At 44.4% G+C, this 19,229-nt stretch overlaps 3 protein-coding genes across 4 annotated transcripts in view; 2 read left to right on the forward strand and 1 right to left on the reverse strand.

Annotated features, from left to right (window-relative positions):
- LOC137438805 (tubulin beta-4 chain) overlaps nt 1-19,229 on the reverse strand; it is a 140,813-nt gene that overhangs the window by 65,348 nt on the left and 56,236 nt on the right. The window lies entirely within an intron of this gene.
- LOC144888650 (uncharacterized) overlaps nt 1-19,229 on the forward strand; it is a 648,249-nt gene that overhangs the window by 45,008 nt on the left and 584,012 nt on the right. The gene's annotated exons all lie outside the window — the stretch shown is intronic.
- Nucleotides 1,157-19,229, forward strand: part of LOC137438803 (AMP deaminase 3) — a 64,078-nt gene continuing 46,005 nt past the window's right edge. The window contains exons 1-2 of the mRNA XM_078767291.1: nt 1,157-1,231; nt 19,007-19,168. Of these exons, the coding sequence (XP_078623417.1) occupies nt 19,012-19,168 (157 nt within the window). The 5' untranslated portion in view covers nt 1,157-1,231; nt 19,007-19,011. The remainder of the gene's footprint in view (nt 1,232-19,006; nt 19,169-19,229) is intronic.

Consider the following 19,229-nt stretch of genomic DNA (forward strand, 5'->3'; position numbering starts at 1 on the left):
AAAGACCCAGAGAAACCTGAAGACCCAAAGAACCCAAAGACCCAAAATACCCTAAAAAAAACCCCCAAATACCCAAAATACCAAGAGACACAAAAGACCCAAAGGGGACTCCCAGGACCCAAAGGACAAAACCACACACGTCCTGGCAAGGGTCTGCAATCTCTGATTGCTCTTTCTTGTTGATTCTTGTTTTTGATTTCTGGTTTTTGGTGTAATGATTGGGTTTAACTTTGGTCTTGATTTATTGTTTCTCCTTTCTTTTGATTTTTCTTAACCTTTTTTAATAAGTAAAAAAAAGCTTCAGCTATATATAGCAACCTCGGTCGGAGTACGAGACATCAACCCCCCAGACTCAGATAGGACACTAAACCATTACGTCATCATGCCTGGTTGTATTAACACACCAGGTCTTTATAATTTATCTCATGTTGGACTTCTTTGATCTCAACTTCATCCACGTTGTATGTTCTTCCAATGTTCTGGATTTTTCATTTATTACCATTAAATAGTAACCGCCAGACATTCAAACAAACCTTTGCTTTATCCAGGTGTGTGTTCCATTACCAATCAGCTTGTAGATCGCTCGCCAAGTGGCTTAAGCACTCAAGCAATCACTCCATTCGAAACGTTCGGTAAGGAACGGCTGGCTTGGCAAGCGATAGCAAGCTGCTTGGTAACTGAACACCTCGCAGGTCTTCCAGAAGAGGTTTGCACTGTTCTTGGCACTAATTGGACAAATGATTTCAGCGTCATCGGCAAACATGTAAACAGTTACCATAGTGATGGCAGGTCATTAATATACAGGTCCGATTACACTCCCCTTTGTGAGTGTGAGTGCACCCCATAGAACCGATCAGGACGGAAAAGAACAGTAGGAACTGTAGGAGAGGGGGAAGCACCAATAGTACGGTATGTACCGTATGCTAATAGTAATAGGGATACAGATACAGTATATTTAAATTAGCTTCTTCAGATGGAAGCGATGCAAACCTCGGGTGAAAGGATTAAATATGACGTCACCCCACCGTTCCGAAACAACCTGACTATTAAATAATAAGAAGCTGCGGTAATTCCATGGAGGAAGGAGACGTTTTTGGGCGGTGCTTGCTGACAGTAATGACGTTTGTGGGCGGTGCCTACTGATAGCAACGACGTTTGTGGGCGGTGCTTACAGACAGCAGCTACGTTAAGGAAGACCCGGTTTCGAAAGTGAGTCGAGAGGTTCGTGCTTGTAAGTGTATTTTATCCATTGATTGTCGAATGGTGTTGACGTTTTCGGTATCGATGTGCGCTGCTCCTGTATATACACAGTCGATCAAAGGTAAATACGCTAATTCGTTGTGTGTAGTACGTATGAACCTCAGTATAGAATGGAAAATGCCTTGGCGGATCTGCACCGAATTTTGCAGGTACACGTGCTCGGGGTATGTAGTATGTACACCTGTTAGACGGTCTTGGACATATTTAAAATCGCCGCAATTATCCTTTGAGGGTGGGGAGGTGAATATTAGTCTAGGTCTTGTGGGTGCAGAGGGACGACACATACATGTCTTTGTACATACTGTGATGTTGATTGTTATATTTAGGGGGAGGGGAGGGGGCGCATTCGGGCACTCAAAAAACAACATATATATATATATATATATACAGTCACGTGAAAAAGTAAGTACACCCCATGTAAAGTTTTGACTTTTTCAACATATATCAACATACAGCTATTTGATCTTCATTTCAACAATACTGACAGATAAAGGTGATATAATATGACAAATATCATGAAACATTTACATTTTGTAGTCCATTGTATAATTTAAATAAACATAAATGCAAATTTCGCATGTGGAAAAAGTAAGTACACCCTTGGCTCTAATAGGTGGTATTGCCCCCTTTGGCAGAAACAACCTCAAGTAGGCGTTTCTTATAACTGTCCACCAGTCTCTGACATCGAATGGGAGAAATTTTTGCCCACTCCTCCATGCAGAATTCTTTCAGCTGTGCGATGTTTGAGGGGTTTCTGCATGCACAGCTCGTTTCAAATCCCCCCAAAACATTTCGATGGGATTTAGATCCGGGCTTTGACTTGGCCATTCCAGAACCCTCCATTTCTTTCTTTTCAGCCATTCCTTGGTAGATTTACTGGTATGTTTAGGGTCATTGTCATGTTGCAAGGTCCACCTTCGGTTGAGCTTCAACTTTCCGACAGATGGCCTCACATTATCCTCAAGCACCCTCTGGTACAATGAAGAATTCATCATGGATTCTACGATGGTGAGCTGCCCAGGCCCTGATGCAGCAAAGCTGCCCCAAACCATAATATTTCCACCACCATGCTTTACAGTTGGTATCAGGTTCTTGTGGTCAAATGCTGTCTTTGGTTTTCGACAAACATGTCTTCTGGTACTGTGGCCAAATAGCTCTACCTTTGACTCATCTGTCCAGAGCACATTGTTCCAGAAGTGCTGGTCTTTGCCTAGGTGTTCATTAGCAAACTTTAGTTTCTTTGATGATGATCATTTGAACCCTGATGTTCTTTCTGGACAGCAAAGGTTTCCTCCTGGCACACCTCCCATGTAGATCAAATTTGTGCAGCCTCTTTCCAATGGTAGACTCGTGCACTTTGACATCAACAGTGGCAAGAGCTACCTGTAGATCCCGTGATGACATTCTGGGGTTCTTAGAGACTTCTTTCAGCATCTTGCGGTCTGCTCTCGGGCTGAACTTGCTGGGGTGGCCTGGCCTGAACAAGTTGGCAGTTGTTTGGAATCTTCTCCACTTGTAGATGATCTTCCGGACAGTCGAATGATTGATTTCAAATTGTTTGGAGATCTTTTTAAATCCCTTCCCAGACTCATAGGCATCTATAACCTTCTTTCTGAAGGCCTCAGAAAGCTCTTTTGATCTAGGCATGGTGACGCTGCATTCTTCAACAACAAAGAGCAAACCAAACTTAGTCTGAGGTTTAAATAAGACAGGTTCCTCCAAGATCCTCTCTGACGATGTTCTAATCATTTGCACCTGAGCTGGTGCACCTGATTCTAATTTTAGGTATTTGAAGTAGTGATAAATGTCGGGGTGTACTTACTTTTTTCACATGCGAAATTTGCATTTATGTTTATTTAAATTATACAATGGACTACAAAATGTAAATGTTTCATGATATTTGTTATATTATATCACCTTTATCTATCAATATTGTTGAAATGAAGATCAAATAGCTGTATGTTGAAATATGTTGAAAAAGTCTAAACTTTACATGGGGTGTACTTTCTTTTTCACGTGAACATATATATATATATATATATATATATATATATATATATATATATATATATATATATATATATATATATATATATTGTTGTGGATATGAGAATGTTTTTTTATTTTATTGTTGTGGTAAAATGTTGTTGTAAAAGGTTGTTGTAAAATATCACCCCTCCTCCCTCCGTTTGTGGTTGTATAAAGGTCAAAGGGCGTTCCCGTAGTTAGTCCATAAAACATACATGCAGGACACGATATATCTTTTTTTGACAGTTATATCCTTATTATGTGTATTAGCGTAAGGCTGTGTCTTCCATTAATTGAAATACTCCATTGCACCAGTGAAAGAGAATAGATCCCCTTTCCTTCCCATCCCCAAAAATCTCCATTTCATATTACATCCCCTCTCGTCATTGCCGAGCCTCGATTGCCCATATTACCTCCCCTCCAATAACCGCCATTGACCACGAGGCTCGAGTCGGGGAAGAAAGGCGTGTCTCCACCTCGTCATAGAGGGGAGGAGTGAGCCAGCCCCACTCGACCAACCATGAGCCAGGGGTTTGGCTAGAGAGGGCGGAGGAAGAGCGATCGGGGAGGTTCGAAAAGGTTGAGGGGCGGGGGCCTATATAACCCAAGGCAGGGCGTGTCCAAGATGAGATGCACTTTGAGTTGAGACAAGGAGGGACGAAACAAAGAGCTGGGTCATCAGAGCAAGAGCGCATGAGGAGATGGGAAGAGAGAAGGCTTGAGACCAACAGAGGTGATGAGTGCACAGCACAAGAGGGTTGCCTGACGCGAGAGATCGTGCCTTGCCTGAGAGGAAATCCCATCATTACTGAGAGAGCGAGAGGGTCGTGGCGTCGACGCAACCACGTTGGTTCCAGCGGTTGTCGTGTTCGCTTTAAACCACGACGCGAGGTCGGAACGGAACCTCGACGGCTGAACGAGCCGAACCGGCTGCCTTTGCCAGCTGAACGGACCACCTCCTGTCATTCCCCGCGTGAGTCAGTGTTTTTGTTTGTTCTGTCCTGGGAATAAGTTAAGTCTGTATAACTATAAGCTAGTATTTGCACTGTGTCACCTGCGTCTTATGTGTTGTAAATAAACCTTGATTGCTCCGTTTTGCTTGTGTAAATAATAAATCCCATTACTCGTCTGTACGTCTTCTCGTTTTATTCCTTTTTCCTCTTTGCATTCGTCGCCTTTGTCTTTTCCCTCTTGACTAGCTGTGGTGCGACCCGGCCAACGTTTGGGTGGAATCGGGTGAGTCGGGGATCCTGTTAGGTCGCGGTTAAATACCAAACCGCTCGGTAACTAACATCCTAAACCGCGATCTGTAACAATATATATATATATATATATATATATATATATATATATATATATATATATATATATATATATATATATATATATATATATATGTTGGATTTGAGACTTAGAACTTGGGACTCAGAAGACTCAGAGAAAGGAGCAACGGATATATTTATTAGAACTCGTTTACACAAGCTTGCGGACAGCAAGATGTCGCAGGAGGTTCACATGAAATGACCAACACTACAACAAGATGCTCTGAAATAATTCGATTAAAACTTGCTTTATATAAGGAATATCGGGTGTGGTTTTAGCTCACAAGATACAGAGACAGAATGGGCTCATTGGTCCTCCCACCACAGTCCCCATCCTGTTGTTCAGTTAGTTAGAGGAAGCTCATCCAAGGCCACTCATGGGTTAGCTCAGATAAGGAGATGGTCAGCCCATATGTGGCAACATGTTTACAACTTTCTGTATAGAGACCTTGGTTGGGAAAGTACAAAGGGAGTGGGCACTCATAAATGTGTCAGCCCACAGGATATTGGCAAAGTTATGAAGGAGGCTGAGAGATAGCAGCTGCAACCAAGGCCAGGAAGGGGAACAAGAGATTATGCCAACACAGGGCAAGAGCTCACAAGCACAGAACTCCTTATTAGGGTATTACACATCCTCAATGCACAAGAGAGGACTAAGTATCTTAAAAGAATACAGCAATCAGTCAAAACAAAACATATAATTGGTTATACTTGGTAATTGGTAAAGCAGTAACAAAATACAAAGGGGGAGGGGAATAATAGCTCTCCACATATATATATATATATATATATATATATATATATATATATATATATATATATATATATATATATATACAATATATATATATACAATATATATATATACAGTATATATATATACATATATATATATATATATATATATATATTATATATATATATATATATATATATATATATATATATTGTTACGGATCTCAGAGACGGCACTCCCCTTAGCAAGGGGGGGTTAATCCCCTTGGCCTGTTAAGCTGGCCGTCTCTGGTCCTGGTACTTGTAACGCTCTTTTGCGGGGTGGAATTGATGAGGGTTATTGGTCAAGGTGTTCTCCCGAATACCTTTACCAATCCCTCCGCAAAACAGGGAGACAAGTACCGCTCGAACCACGGACAAGATGGTATTTGCCGAGCGGTTTAGCAATCCGCGGCTCGAGCCATTAACAGAAGACTAACCCGATTCCGAGCGTTGGGCAAATCGTGTCACAGGTACTCAATGGGAAGAAGGGACGAAAGCGATCGGATGAGAGGAAGCCAAAGAACCAAAAAGGGTAAAGGAAGAACACAGGTTTATTGACTATCTACAAGAAATGAAGAAGAAACGAAAGGTGAGACTGTACAGGAAGAGGAAGAAGCAGATACACAGGGCAAACCTCAAAACAATCTTATATTATTCCCCAGGACAACAAACAGGACAGACAACAGACTTACACGACAAGGGAATAGCAGGCAGGAATCGCTGGACGAAGGAGAAGGGTCCGTGCAGGTGAGAGGGTAGGACGGTCCGGGCCGGTGTGCAGCGTCGAAGGTGGCTCCAGTCCACACTACGGGCTCGAGGCGAACAGCCAGCGGCAGCTCCACGTATTCGTTTTCACACACACGGTCGGACAATGTCAATTGACTATTGTATTGTGTTGGTGTTGGGCTAGCGGCTAGGGTGCCAGCTTAGGATCCTAGGATCCTGGGTTCGAATCCCGGTCGATCGCTGAATTAACGCCAGGGGGGTTGACTCAGCCTGTCATCCTTCCGAGGTCGGCTAATTGAGTACCAGTTCACTGGTAATTCCCTGCTTGTCGTAAAAGGCGACAAAAAGGGTTGGCGGCAGGAAGGGCATCCGGCCGTAAAACATTGCTTCAAAAAGGGGACCGAAAAACAACAACAACCACGGTCCCCGAAAAAGGCCAACCCCCGCTTGCGGGGAAAAATGGCCTCTAAAGGTGGTTTTTAAAAATTATTATTGTGGTCGCCATCACGGACCCACTCTTCTGCCTCACGATCCAGCGGTATACTCCCCTGGTACCTCCCTCATCTGCCGGATCACGTCTCTCTCTCGTGCCTTCTCACCGACTCTTGATCACGTCTCTCTTTGCCTTCCTCACCGACTCTCTTATTCAGGTTGCACCTTCTCACCCAACTCGTACCTTCTCTGTAAAAAGGCTTCGCGCCCGCACTTATAATGCGCGTGTTGCAAATCAATGTGCGCTTCATGGAGCCACGCCCGCGATGGTACCTCACCAGCCTTGGTTGGTCGGTAGGGGCTCGCTGACTCCGCCCCGGGTGGTGCGTCGGCGTGCCACGCCCGTGATCTGGCGGCTCCGCCCCCTTCTTCCCCGAGATGAAGCACATGGGCAATGGCGTCTTGTGGCGAGATAGAAAACCACTCGCACCGCTTTTGAAGGGAACTTTGGAGCCTACTCTTATTTCATTAATGCAACGCAGATTCAACGACTGGGAACAGATCCTTAACTGAAACAGATAATAATGAAATAACTACGAAGAGGTCCTATGGTTCGCTTCGTGTTGTTCATGGACTAACTAGGGTGCGATCTTTAACAAGCCAATTTGATGGGGATATTTACAGGGGACATTTATAAGGGGTGCATTTACTAAAATTTACTAGTGAAGGTTCTAAAAACCGTAACGCAGCACCCGTTTTTCCTCTAGGGTTGTCTCGACCTGAACTAACTTTACTTAATGTGACACTCAGGTGTAGTAGCCCTCTACTATTAACCTTACCCTGAGTGCGACGGTTTTAAAACAATTAAGTGTATTAGTACTTGTATTAGTGTGGAAAAAACACTTTTTGCACTTGTGATAGTGTTGAAAAACCACTTTTCGCACTTGTGTTAGTGTTGAAAAACCACTTTTCGCACTTGTGTTGGTGCAGGAAACCACTTTTGCACTTGTATTAGTGTGGAAAAACCACTTTTCGCACTTGTGATAGTGTTGAAAACCCACTTTTCGCTGCTGTCCCCCTGCTGCGTTGCATCCTACCTAACAGACTCACACCCACAGGATAACCGAACTGCGGAATGGTCTTTAAACTATACATAAAGCCGGTGGGGAGCATTATTTACAAAACACTATTTTGTATTTACACGGCAAACCCAGGACCTGTCATTTTGGGAGACAAAAAGAAAAGATCTGAAAAAGAGGAAGAGCATGCACTGCAGTGCACCGATACACCATACTCAAGTGCCCGGGGATGCACAATTGATATTGCAGTGCACCCTCGAGCACAAGAGCATCACAAAGCACCAAAGCACCATCAGCACCAATAAGCACCAGAAAAACACCAAAGCACCATCCAGTGCTCATTGCACACATTTCAAAAAAAAAAAAGCAAACAAACTGTTGACCGGTTCTTCTGGTTTCTGCTCCCCCTGCTCTGCTGGCCGATGTTTCTTCCTGGTGTTGTCCCTTCTTGTGGCTTGCTGCCTATTTGTAAGTAATAAAAAGGCACACAATGCGTCCATTTTTATTTAGGGCCCACAGGGGCCAACTATGGGTGGTCCACCTGTAGGGCAAAAGGGGCCACCTCACCGTGGTCCGCAAGCCAACTCTTCTCTGGCCATCATGGCTGGTCCCAGCAGAGGGGCCAGGCCCCAACACATGGGGTCCATAAGGGTGTGGTGCTTGGCCACAGAAGCGTGTGGTCCATATGGTGGTGCTAGGCCGCAAGTCGTGCGGTCCATAAGGTGGTGTATCGATCCAGGCAGGCTGTGCAGCGGCGGCTCGGGCACACAAGTGCGGCTACCTGCACACTCCCCCCCCCCCCCCCCCGGACCCAAAAGAACAACAAGCCGTGAGTGGGGAAGGAAAGGACACAGCAAGCATCGGAGCAAGGTCACAAGGGTACACATCAATACAAGGTAATGCAGAGGTGAGATGCGCATGGGAGCGAGCGGAGAAAGCTCGTCCCTATCGTACGTCACCCCCCCCCCCCCTGTCACCTACTCTACCCTTGCCCTTACCCCTTATTCACAAAACTCTACACATTTACAAATTCCGTCTCTACTGTCTCGTCTTCCCCATATCTCCCCTAATACCGAATTCGTTATCAATCCCTCTAACCAAATTTGCCATCAATCAATTCATCATCAATCCCTCATAAGGAGGAAGAGATGGAACAAACAAGCACAATATCACCCCCACGTCATGATGCGTCTCACATCCCCAAAACATTTGCAACAAAAAAACAAAACAACCATGGTGTGGAGTCATATCATCACCTCAGGTGAGTGGCTGCAGATGGTGCGAAGGGATTTCCATCCTAACTAATCCTAACTATCTTCTAAATGACTTTAACACTTTTACTCTACCCGGGGTCTTTCCCTGCCAAACCATTGGCCATCTTACACTATGTGGTTCTAAGAACCGAACTCCAATTGACCAAACTGTGGTGCTCATCAATTTGGGGTCTCACTCCCCCGATTCAACTCCCTGTTCCTTCGCACAATTTCCGGGCTGGGTCGTGTGGCTCACCAGCAGGTCTACTCGCCTGCACACCTCCGCCACTGTAGTTGCCTCCGAGCTTACCTGCTCCTTACCCTAACCTATCTACCTGGGGAAGGCCCTCTGGCGCTCTCCCCACTCGGTGCCCTCTCTGGCACTGGGCTACCCGGGTCCGTCCTCGGGCCCCCTGAACAACTCTACTGGCTCCCAGAGCCCACCTGCGGCCTCACCTGGCCGACATCCTAACAGTGGCGGAGTGCCCATTCAATTACACTCACTAACAGGCCACATGCCCCTGCCATTTCCACTTCACTAACGCACCCATCCAAACACCATTCTACCACACGCACCACAGATGCCAATATCCAACCACAATTTACCTATACCCTCTACCTACTCTTAAACTACCCTCCCTGGGTATTCGTGAAAGGGGTCCATCTTCCCCATCCACTCCTTTCGCACCAACCACTCCACTCCACATATTCCACACTACTCACTCCACACCATCCATTCCATACTCCATTCCATCCATACTCCATACCATCTATTCCGTTCAACCATTCTCCATTCACCTGTGCTTTGCTTGCACACCTGTGCCCACACACCTGGTGTCACCTGTACACCTGGTGGCACGTGCACCCGTCTTCCCTCCAGGACCATTTGCTCAATACAACTCACAATCGCACTTTTCACCATACGCTGCTCAATCACCTCCTTCACACACACTGCACCATTCACGAGCATTGCCTCTCAATTCCTCATTTCAATATGCTCACCAGCAAGAACTTCCATACGCAATGCCTCATTCAATAAACCACACCACAAACACACTGCATCATCTGATCTACCTGGTTTTCCCTCTAACTTAGTGCTTCCCGTCTTCCCTTATACTATTGCACATCCCACGTCATTAACATCCATCTAACCTATTCTACGTCCCCACTACAGGTACATATCGCTACTTAACTCTACAATTACCTATGGTCAGCTATTTCCCTATACAATTATCCAAACCCTCCCTGGCTTGGTTTTCACCGCCATAACCCCATAACTATTGCTCATGTGCCCGGGGATGGGAGGGATGGTGGATTTACCATCCCTCTACATCGGGCATCTCTCACTATCAATTTTGCCCATCCAATTTTTTTTCCAATCAAATTTGCCAATCAAATTGCCCATCAAATTTGCCAATCAACACTGCCAATCTTTTTTTTGCCAATCACTTCAGTGACGTCCTCAGTGACGAGGAAAGCTAGCTATAGTGGTGGCAGAATAACCACAGAAGATGAGTCAGGCAGTTGACCGTTTATTCCATCGTGTAGTGCTCAACTTCGCCAAAGGTGGCGCTATTCAAACCAACTGCAGCAGTGAGGAAGTATTGTTACGGATTCGGCACTTATTATTATTATTGCTGTTATTATTATTATTGTGGGTTCTAAGTATTATGGGTATTGTTGTTTAAGGGAAATGGTTATTGTGGTCAAAAGGTTAAAAGCGCTCATGGTAACAATGAGACAGGAAATCGGATCGTGACCCGGAAGAGAAAAAGAGCGAAGAAGAAGAAGACGTGAGGACAGTAAAAGACGTGCTTTGAAGCTCTGTACGGAGCGTGGTTGAGCGAACGTCGTGAGTGGACTTTGAGTCCTTGAAAGGAAGTTCGAGCGATAGGTGATATCGCCGGAGTATTGTAGAGCCTGTGTAGATGGGTATCGGCATTGAGATTCCGGAGAATCCTTGTCTAGAAGCTCTGGCTCGAGTGAGCGCCGTCCGCCATTTCACCCCGCGCTCTACCTTCATCGGAAAAGGTTTTTGTCGCGTCGGTTGGGCTTATCCTCTGGTGGTTTGCCGGGGACAGCTGTGCAATAAAGCGGCGTCTGAAGATTGCACTGCGGTTCGCTGATTGAACGGTGCAGGTGCACGTCTGGATTGCGTCTTTGGGAGTTCCCTTTCTACCACAAGTTTGCTGGGTGTTGGACCATGTGACTTCTGTGTCGCTTCGACCGTCTACGCCTCGATTGCTCTTGATCGGACATTGTTCCAACGATCGCCGGAGCGCATCAACTTCGCCTTGGAGGGTTATAGAGACATTGAGGAGGGCTCGGTTCCATTTCCTGGGAGTGCCGTGAGTTTGGTGTTACCATCTTAAGATATTGATTGTAGGGTTGATGGCCACCATTGTTGTATGGTTCTTTTTGTGTGCTTTTAATATACTATTTGTGCATTGACAACCAAGGGTGTGGTTTCCTTATTGATTTGGATTGTTTCCTTTGAGGAAACAATCCTTTGAGGCGTCAGGAAGGGCATCCGGCCATAAAAACATTGCCTCAAACAGGGAACCATGATTGTCATGGGGCCCGCAAGGCTAACCCCCGCCCTAGCGGGGAAAAATGGCCTTAAAACGATCATTCATTCCTTTGAGGGTTTCAGAGATGGTTTCATTAGTGATTGATTTCGACACGGAATAACATCTATATCTTTCTGCCGGGGTTCCTCTCGGGGTTCGGAGGTTACCGAGACCAGGAGATTGCAGAGGACTCTGTAACAGTATACCCCATCATTTTTCCCGGGGTGTTCCCAGCGGCCAAATTAGCCACTAACCCCACTAAAACCTGGCCAGTACAACCTTTTACCTCTGTGACAAATTTGGTCCAAATCAATTCAGAGGTTCAGGAGTGTATAGGTAACACACACACACAGACAGACAGACTGATTTACATTTATAGTTGTGGAAGATATAGTAGGATGGTCTTGTGACGTACCTCTGAGCACATAGTCCTCAAGAATAACACCTTGATCATTCCATAAACATGTCACTATAGAGTATGGACTAATCAAAACCTAATATGATATTTGCATGTTATTTTGATTTATTTGATTGCAAGACAACTTAAACACAACAGGGGGTAATTTGTGTTCCATGTACTCTAGGTAGCGCTGGGTTGATCGGATGGTCTCGAGGTATCCACACTCACCCCTGAGCGGTCTAACCTGGGTTTGAATCCCAACCCAGCTATAAACTCTCATACTGGTGTTTCACAAGCAAGGCGAGGCATCGGTGGGTGTGCGGACCCTCGGATGGATGTTGAACTGGGCATCCCGTCCCGTCTGCCAGTATTAGTTGGTGCATGTTGAAGATCTCATGGTGTCCTCTGTGAAGAGTCGGCGAGTTATGGCAGGCACCCTTGATAAATTCAAAATTTCAATCTGGACTGTGGGTAACAAGTGGTCTGGGGTTGTTTGAGGTTTATCTACGCCAGGTTATGCTGCTTGTTAGTGTAGTTGCTGTCTTGGCAGCAGCTTCTGCAATGCAAATAACTTGAACGTGTGGTTTGCATGTTTCGTGTGAACAGCCTTTCCTGGGACATGAATGGCAACCTACTGGTAGTGGTAAATGTGCTTCCTAACCCAACTCCCCTCCGCCAGCCCTCCATTTGTGCTTCCTGTTTTTTCAACCTTGTTTGGTGCATCTCTCTTCTAGAGCAAAAAGGTACATTGAAATGCACATAAAGCAAAAGTTGTTTTGTTTTGTAAATATACACTGTAAATGTTTTGCGTTTGCATTTCTAGAATTTCATGACCAACTTCTGTAATCTCATGAATAATCTAGAAGGCATTCGGTAAAGCGGTTACGTCTGCCAGGCTGAACAGTTTACATTTTGTATCCCACTGATGGGCCGGATCTGGATTCGGACCTGAACCTAAATGTAATCAGCTTGTTCTTGTCTCCTAACCAACTTTTCCACCAAGTTTAGTCATAACTCGTCCATAAGTTTTTTAAAACATCATGCTATACATCGTGTTTGGTCCTATATCTCAATGGTGAAGAAGATCTTCACCCAAATCAAATCAATATTGGACCTTGTGACACAACAACATGTCCACCAGGTTTTGCCATAATCCGTCCATGTAACTTTTTGAGATATCGTTTTAAATGTTGTTTTTGGCCCTATCTCTCAATTCACTGAAAAAATTCTCGTATCCGGATCCGGGTCTTCACCAAAATGTAAATATTACGTCCTTGTCACACACCAAACTTGTCCAGCAAATTTTGTCAGAATCCTTCTACAACTTTTTGAGATATCCAGCTCACAGACAACCAGACAGGGGTGAAAACATTACTTACATTCACCTTCAGTAGCGGAGGTAAATATATGATTACCTAAGATGGGAAGTACGTTTCATTGCATTTTGTGTGGTGGAAACTGAAAATTACCATAACGTGTTCCTTGTTGCAAGTGAATTGCACAACTGTTGTCAGTTCTACCTCCTATAGGTAGAACTTTCTACCTCCTATAGAACAGTTCTACCTCCTATAGGTATTGAAAAACAGATATGCGGGTGTCTTCTGATACCTCAGGGAGATGGATGCCCAATAACAACAGGAATTTTAAGACCATTGTCCCCGCTAGAGCGGGGGTTAACCTGAGATGGATGCCCCTGCCTTGCATAATCCCAGGTCACCTGTGGGCAAGGTGTAGTACCTGTCAGCCCCCCTTACCAGGGTAACGGTTCGCAGCCATGTGGTTTAAATGGCAGATGGCTCTGCACATCTGGTGGACGGGAGTCCAGTCGACTCCAACAGCACGGGCGGAAGAAGGTGAACTCCCCAACGGCCAGCAGAGGGACGGAGAGGAGTAGCGACCCTCCCCCCCCCCCTAGACCACACACTTACCGTGTGTACCAGCCAAAGAAAGGCAACATGATGGTTACGCCATCATTGCCCGAGGAGACTCGACATCATTCACAGGTAGTCCGTCACCCTGCTTGTGAAACATCAGGGTGACAGTTTTCTAGTTGAGTTGTGATTCAAACTTAGGCTACATAGCTAAGGAGGCGAGAGGGACATGTCCGTAGGCTACCCTGCCACCTTTTTGTGCCTCTGCCCCTGAAGGTGGCCGGAGGCATTATGTTTTCGGGTTGTCCATCCGTCCATATGTAGTACGTCCTTATGTACATCTCTCCGCACGGGCTAAACCTCGTTTTTCTCAGCAACCACATGTCCAATTTAGACCAAACTTTCAGGGTAGGAGTGACACCCATGTGGAATGTTTTTATGATAACTGTGACGTCATTGGTCACGTGGTATGGCATCCATCTTTGATTAAATGCAAATAATGAAAATATACGAGCATATTAGACCCGTCGCTTCACTGAAAGGAAAACCAATCTTTGCGTAATTGAAAAAAAAAGGTTGTTGTTTGGTGTTTAAAAAAAGACATCAAATGAAATAAATGGGGAAAAATAAAATAAGGACGTGTATAGGGGGAGTGTTAAAGGAATATTCATCACAGACATTTTAGATGCTGAATTGCAAATAATATACAACAACACACTAAGAGGAAGATCAAAATGAAAAAAATTCTCACCCTCCCCATCCCTCTCTTTTTTCCTTTAAATAAATTGTCTCGGGTACGTACAGTCGAGGCCAAAAATATTGGCACCCTTACACTTTTTTCAAATGGCACCATTTCTTCCAGAAAATTGTTGAAATTAAATAATCTTTTGGTATCCACATTTGTATTTCTTTGGTTTGCAGTGGAACAAAACAAAAAAGCTGAAGATTCTTAGATTATTCCACACAGAAATCCAAAAATGGCCCGGACAACATTATTGGCACCTTTTAGAAGTTGTTAGAAATAATTAGATTTCAAGCAGGTGATTCTCCTTTACTTTGGAATCGAACTCATCGATGGTGAGTTGCAGGTGCCTACAATATAAAAATCACTCATTGAACCAGTTTGAATAGAGAAAAGGAGTCATTCTGCTGTTTTGTGTCATTGTGTGCACAGCAATGAGCATGAAGAAAAGAAAGAAAACCCGAGAATTGTCTGAGGAGGTCAGACACAAGATTATAGCCAAGCATGGACAATCTCAAGGCTACAAGTCCATCTCCAGAGACCTTGATGTTCCTGTGTACACCGTACGCAATGTTATCAGGACGTTTAAGGCCCATGGCACTGTAGCCAACCTTCCTAGACGTGGCCACAAGAGAAAACTTGATCGAAGATTGCAGCGAAGGATTGTCCGAATGGTGGAGAAACCACCTCGATCAACTGCCAAACAGATTCAAGCTCACCTTCAGACAGAAGGTACGACAGTTTCAACTCGCACCATCTGTCGCCAACTCGATGAAAGGGGGTTCTATGGTAGGAGACCCAGGAGGACCCCACTGCTGAGAGAGAGAGACATAAGAAAGCCCGACTGGAGTTTTCCAAAACACACCTGAACATGCCAAAATCCTTTTGGGAGAATGTCCTATGGACAGATGAGACCAAATTAGAGCTTTTTTTTTGGTTAAGCACATCATCTCTATGTTTACAGAAAACAAAATGAAGCCTACAAAGAAAAGAACACCTTCTCTACAGTCAAACATGGAGTAGGTTCAGTGATGTTTTGGGGTTGCTGTGCTGCCTCTGGCACTGAGTACCTTGAATGTGTGCATGGCGTCATGAAATCAGGAGATTACCAAGGCATTTTGGAGCGCAATGTTCAACCCCGTATCAGAAAGCTGGGTCTCCGTCGAAGGTCATGGGTCTTGCAGCAGGACGATGACCCCAAACACATTTCAAAAGCACCCAAGAATGGTTCAAGACAAAACGCTGGACTGTTCTGAAGTGGCCAGCAATGAGTCCAGATCTAAATCCCATTGAACACCTGTGGGGAGATCTGAAAACAGCAGTTGGGAGAAGGCACCCTTCGAATCTGGGGGAACTGGAGTAGTTTGCACAAGACGAGTGGCCCAAACTGCAGGTCGAGGGGTGTTGGAAGCTCATTCATGGCCATAGGAAGCTCTTGACTGCAGTTAATTAGTCCAAAGGTTGTGCTACCAAATATTAAGTCTTGGGTGTCAATAATTTTGTCAATACCATTTATTTTTATTTTCTGATTTGAAAGGATTTATTAAGTTCTGAATCAAAAACAAAGGTTCTGTATTATTAGCAGTGACATAAAGAATTGTGGAGACAAAATACTTTTGTCAATTTCAACTTATTTATCGAGAAAATTGTGAGTTATTTGAAAAAAGTGCAAGGGTGCCAAAATTTTTGGCCACAACTACAGAAAAAGATGAGTATGATTTGGATTTGTGGAGATTCGTGGAGATTTGGAATCGACGTGGTAGATATAAAACATCTTTGTAGGGAGAGGGATAAGTGGTTATGTTTACTTCCTGAGAGTGGTTTCATTGAAATCCGATCAAAAGTTAACAAAGAAGGATTCCTGGGAGATCCTGCTGTCCGTGCAGGGATAATAACTAACGTCACGTGGTGGCATTTGCAGTTTTGACACACGTGCCCATGTACCCAGAAATGTTTTTTGTTTTTTGGGGATTACATACATTCCTGGGAGTTACCTAGAATCCACTGTAGTTAAAAAAAAAAAAAAACACCTTTAGAGGCCATTTTTCCCCGCAAGCGGGGGTGGCCTTTTTCGGGGAACGTGGTTGTTGTTGTTTTGTGGTCCCCGTTTTGAAGCAATGTTTTACGGCCGGATGCCCTTCCTGCCGCCAACCCTTTTTGTCGCCTTTCTTACGACAAACAGGGAATTACCAGTGAACTGGTACTCAATTTGCCGACCTCGGAAGGTATGTACAGGCTGAGTCAACCCCCCTGGCATTAATTCAGCGATTGACCTGGATTCGAACCCAGGATCCTCGGATCTTAAGCTGGCACCCTAGCCGCTAGCCCAACACCAGGCTAACTGTAGTTAGATTTATTGAAATCCGTTAATCCGTTCTCAAGTTATAACACGACAAACAGACAAACACTGACAGACAGTCACGGCTCCTTTTATAATATAGATCTCTCAGAAAACGCTGAATGAAATTTTTTGAAACTTGGCACATAGTCGAGTATTTCCAATGGGGAACAAAAGCATAATAATGATGACATCACAGGTGAAATGGTATACCAGCCATAAATGTTTTAATGGAATGCTTTATAATAAAAATCTGAGCATGCACATTATCTGACACATTTGTATTGAAATATTAAATTTGTGACATCATAGGTCAAATGGTTTGGTGGTAGCCATATTGGATTTAATCTAAAACCTTTTTAAAAACTTCTCCCAAACTACTAAAGTGATTGACTCGAAACTTTACGTGTCATCGACTAGGCAGGGCGAATAAAAGTTGATCACGAAAACATCATCGGTCACTTGGTGTGGCAGCCATATTGGATTGTAGGAAAAATATAAAATAATTACAAGTCAGGAGACGACGATGGTTCACGAGCGAGCTGTATTCAATGACAAAGGACGGACTATAACCGAAACAGGCGCGGACAGGCCAGGCCCGGGAATGTCAAAACGAAGGTTACTGACCTTGAAATGAGATAGAAAATAATGTATAATCAGTTATGAGGTTATTTAGCTACACAATACCGAAAATTCGGTGAAAAATGAAATGAAAAAAAAAAAGTAAAAAAAAGAAGAAAAAAATGAAAAATGAAAAATCGAGCTCCGTGGGGCTAGACACATGACATTGGCCTCACCAAATATCGAAACCCCTGTCAGATTCCACCAACTCCCTCGGAGAAGATGTAGCTTGAACTCGATTACCCCCTAAAAAGACATCTTTTTCGGGCGTGGCTCCGCCCACAATGGGCGCAATACGCCCACTCTAGGCAGGACACAACTAGATCATGATATCAACCTCCCACCCAAGTTTCATCAAGATCGGATGATATCATCGGGTAGTTATGCTGCGGACAGACAGACACACACACAGACACGCACACACATGACGAATATAGTGGTCACTTGATAACTCGTGAACCAATATCTCAGAAACCACTTACCCTGTCGATGCGTAACTTTACAAATATCTAACACCATTGCTGCAAATAGTTTATAAATGATGACATCGCAGGTCACATGGTTTTGCAGCCATCTTCGATAGAAAAATGCACCTTATCCGATCAACACGAAACTTCACAAACATGATCCCCTACCCATACATATGCAGAGTGTACATTTTAAAGGTCATACGTCACGTGGTGTGGCAGCCATATTAGCTTGAAAGCTGATATTTTAATAACCCCCTTCTCCAAAACCGCTTCACCGATCGATGTGAAACTTGTCATGGCTGGTAGAAAATTTGATACTTGAGAACAGCTGAAGGGATTTAAATCCAACTTGTTTATTTTTAGGACAGTCAACAAGGGCATCTACCCATTGTCACGGGCAGGCACTTCCAGCGACGACCTGCAGTCACATTACTCTAGTTTCATGATGCTCTTCACAGAGCTTTGGTGCTGCCGAAGCAGTTTCTTTGGCAAGGGTCATACTGGGTGGTTTGCCATTGCCTTCCCAGCATTGTCTGTGCTTTATCCTTTTAAATGCTGAGTGTCAAGCAAGGAAGCAGCAGGTTCCATGAATTTGTTTTTAATATAAAGTCTTTGGTATGACTCGGCCGGGGTTTGAACCACCGACCTCCCAGACTCAGAGCGGATGCTCTAACCATTACACCACAAATGATGGGCCAAATGGCCTCTTCTTGGGGTTTAAGTTCTCTTGTGTTTAAATAAGTTAAGAAATACATTGTGTAAACACTTTCCTTCATGGAGAACCATCCCAGCATAAAGTTTCCTTGATTTTTCTCAATTATTCTATTAGGTTTCATTGGATTTATTTGATTCCTGTAATTTCTCACTTCCATCTCTCAATGGGTCTTGTCTCATAACTGTGAAAGCTGTGGTGGGGTCCAATAATTAAATTAATCCTTAGATAAGGCTAAGCACAAAGACTGGGTCGCCACTCAGCTTGACTTCAGGATGGAGGTATGAGTTTGTAATTTGTTTGGGATCATGTGAATTTGCACCTTTATTTCTGTAGTTCACGATGCTGACACCGTGTAATCTCATAGAAGGCAAAGCACTCTTTTGATGACTGTTGGGGCTGCAGGCACCATGGACGAGATGCAAGCCGCTTCCAGCGACGACCTGCTCCGCAGGCTGGCGAAAGACAGGAATAAGAGGATGCAAAAGAGAGGACAAGAACCTGAACGTCTTTCTTTTGATCTCTGTACCGACGGAGGTTCGCTCATGACAGCTCCGCCGGAGTATGGTAAGACTGGATTGCTTTGTGGACTTGAGGTTGTACAATTGTGTCCACTTGAATGTTTTAT

Source organism: Myxine glutinosa, chromosome 13 (genome assembly GCF_964187855.1).
Source record: "Myxine glutinosa chromosome 13, kmMyxGlut1.1, whole genome shotgun sequence".
Classification (NCBI taxonomy): domain Eukaryota; kingdom Metazoa; phylum Chordata; class Myxini; order Myxiniformes; family Myxinidae; genus Myxine; species Myxine glutinosa.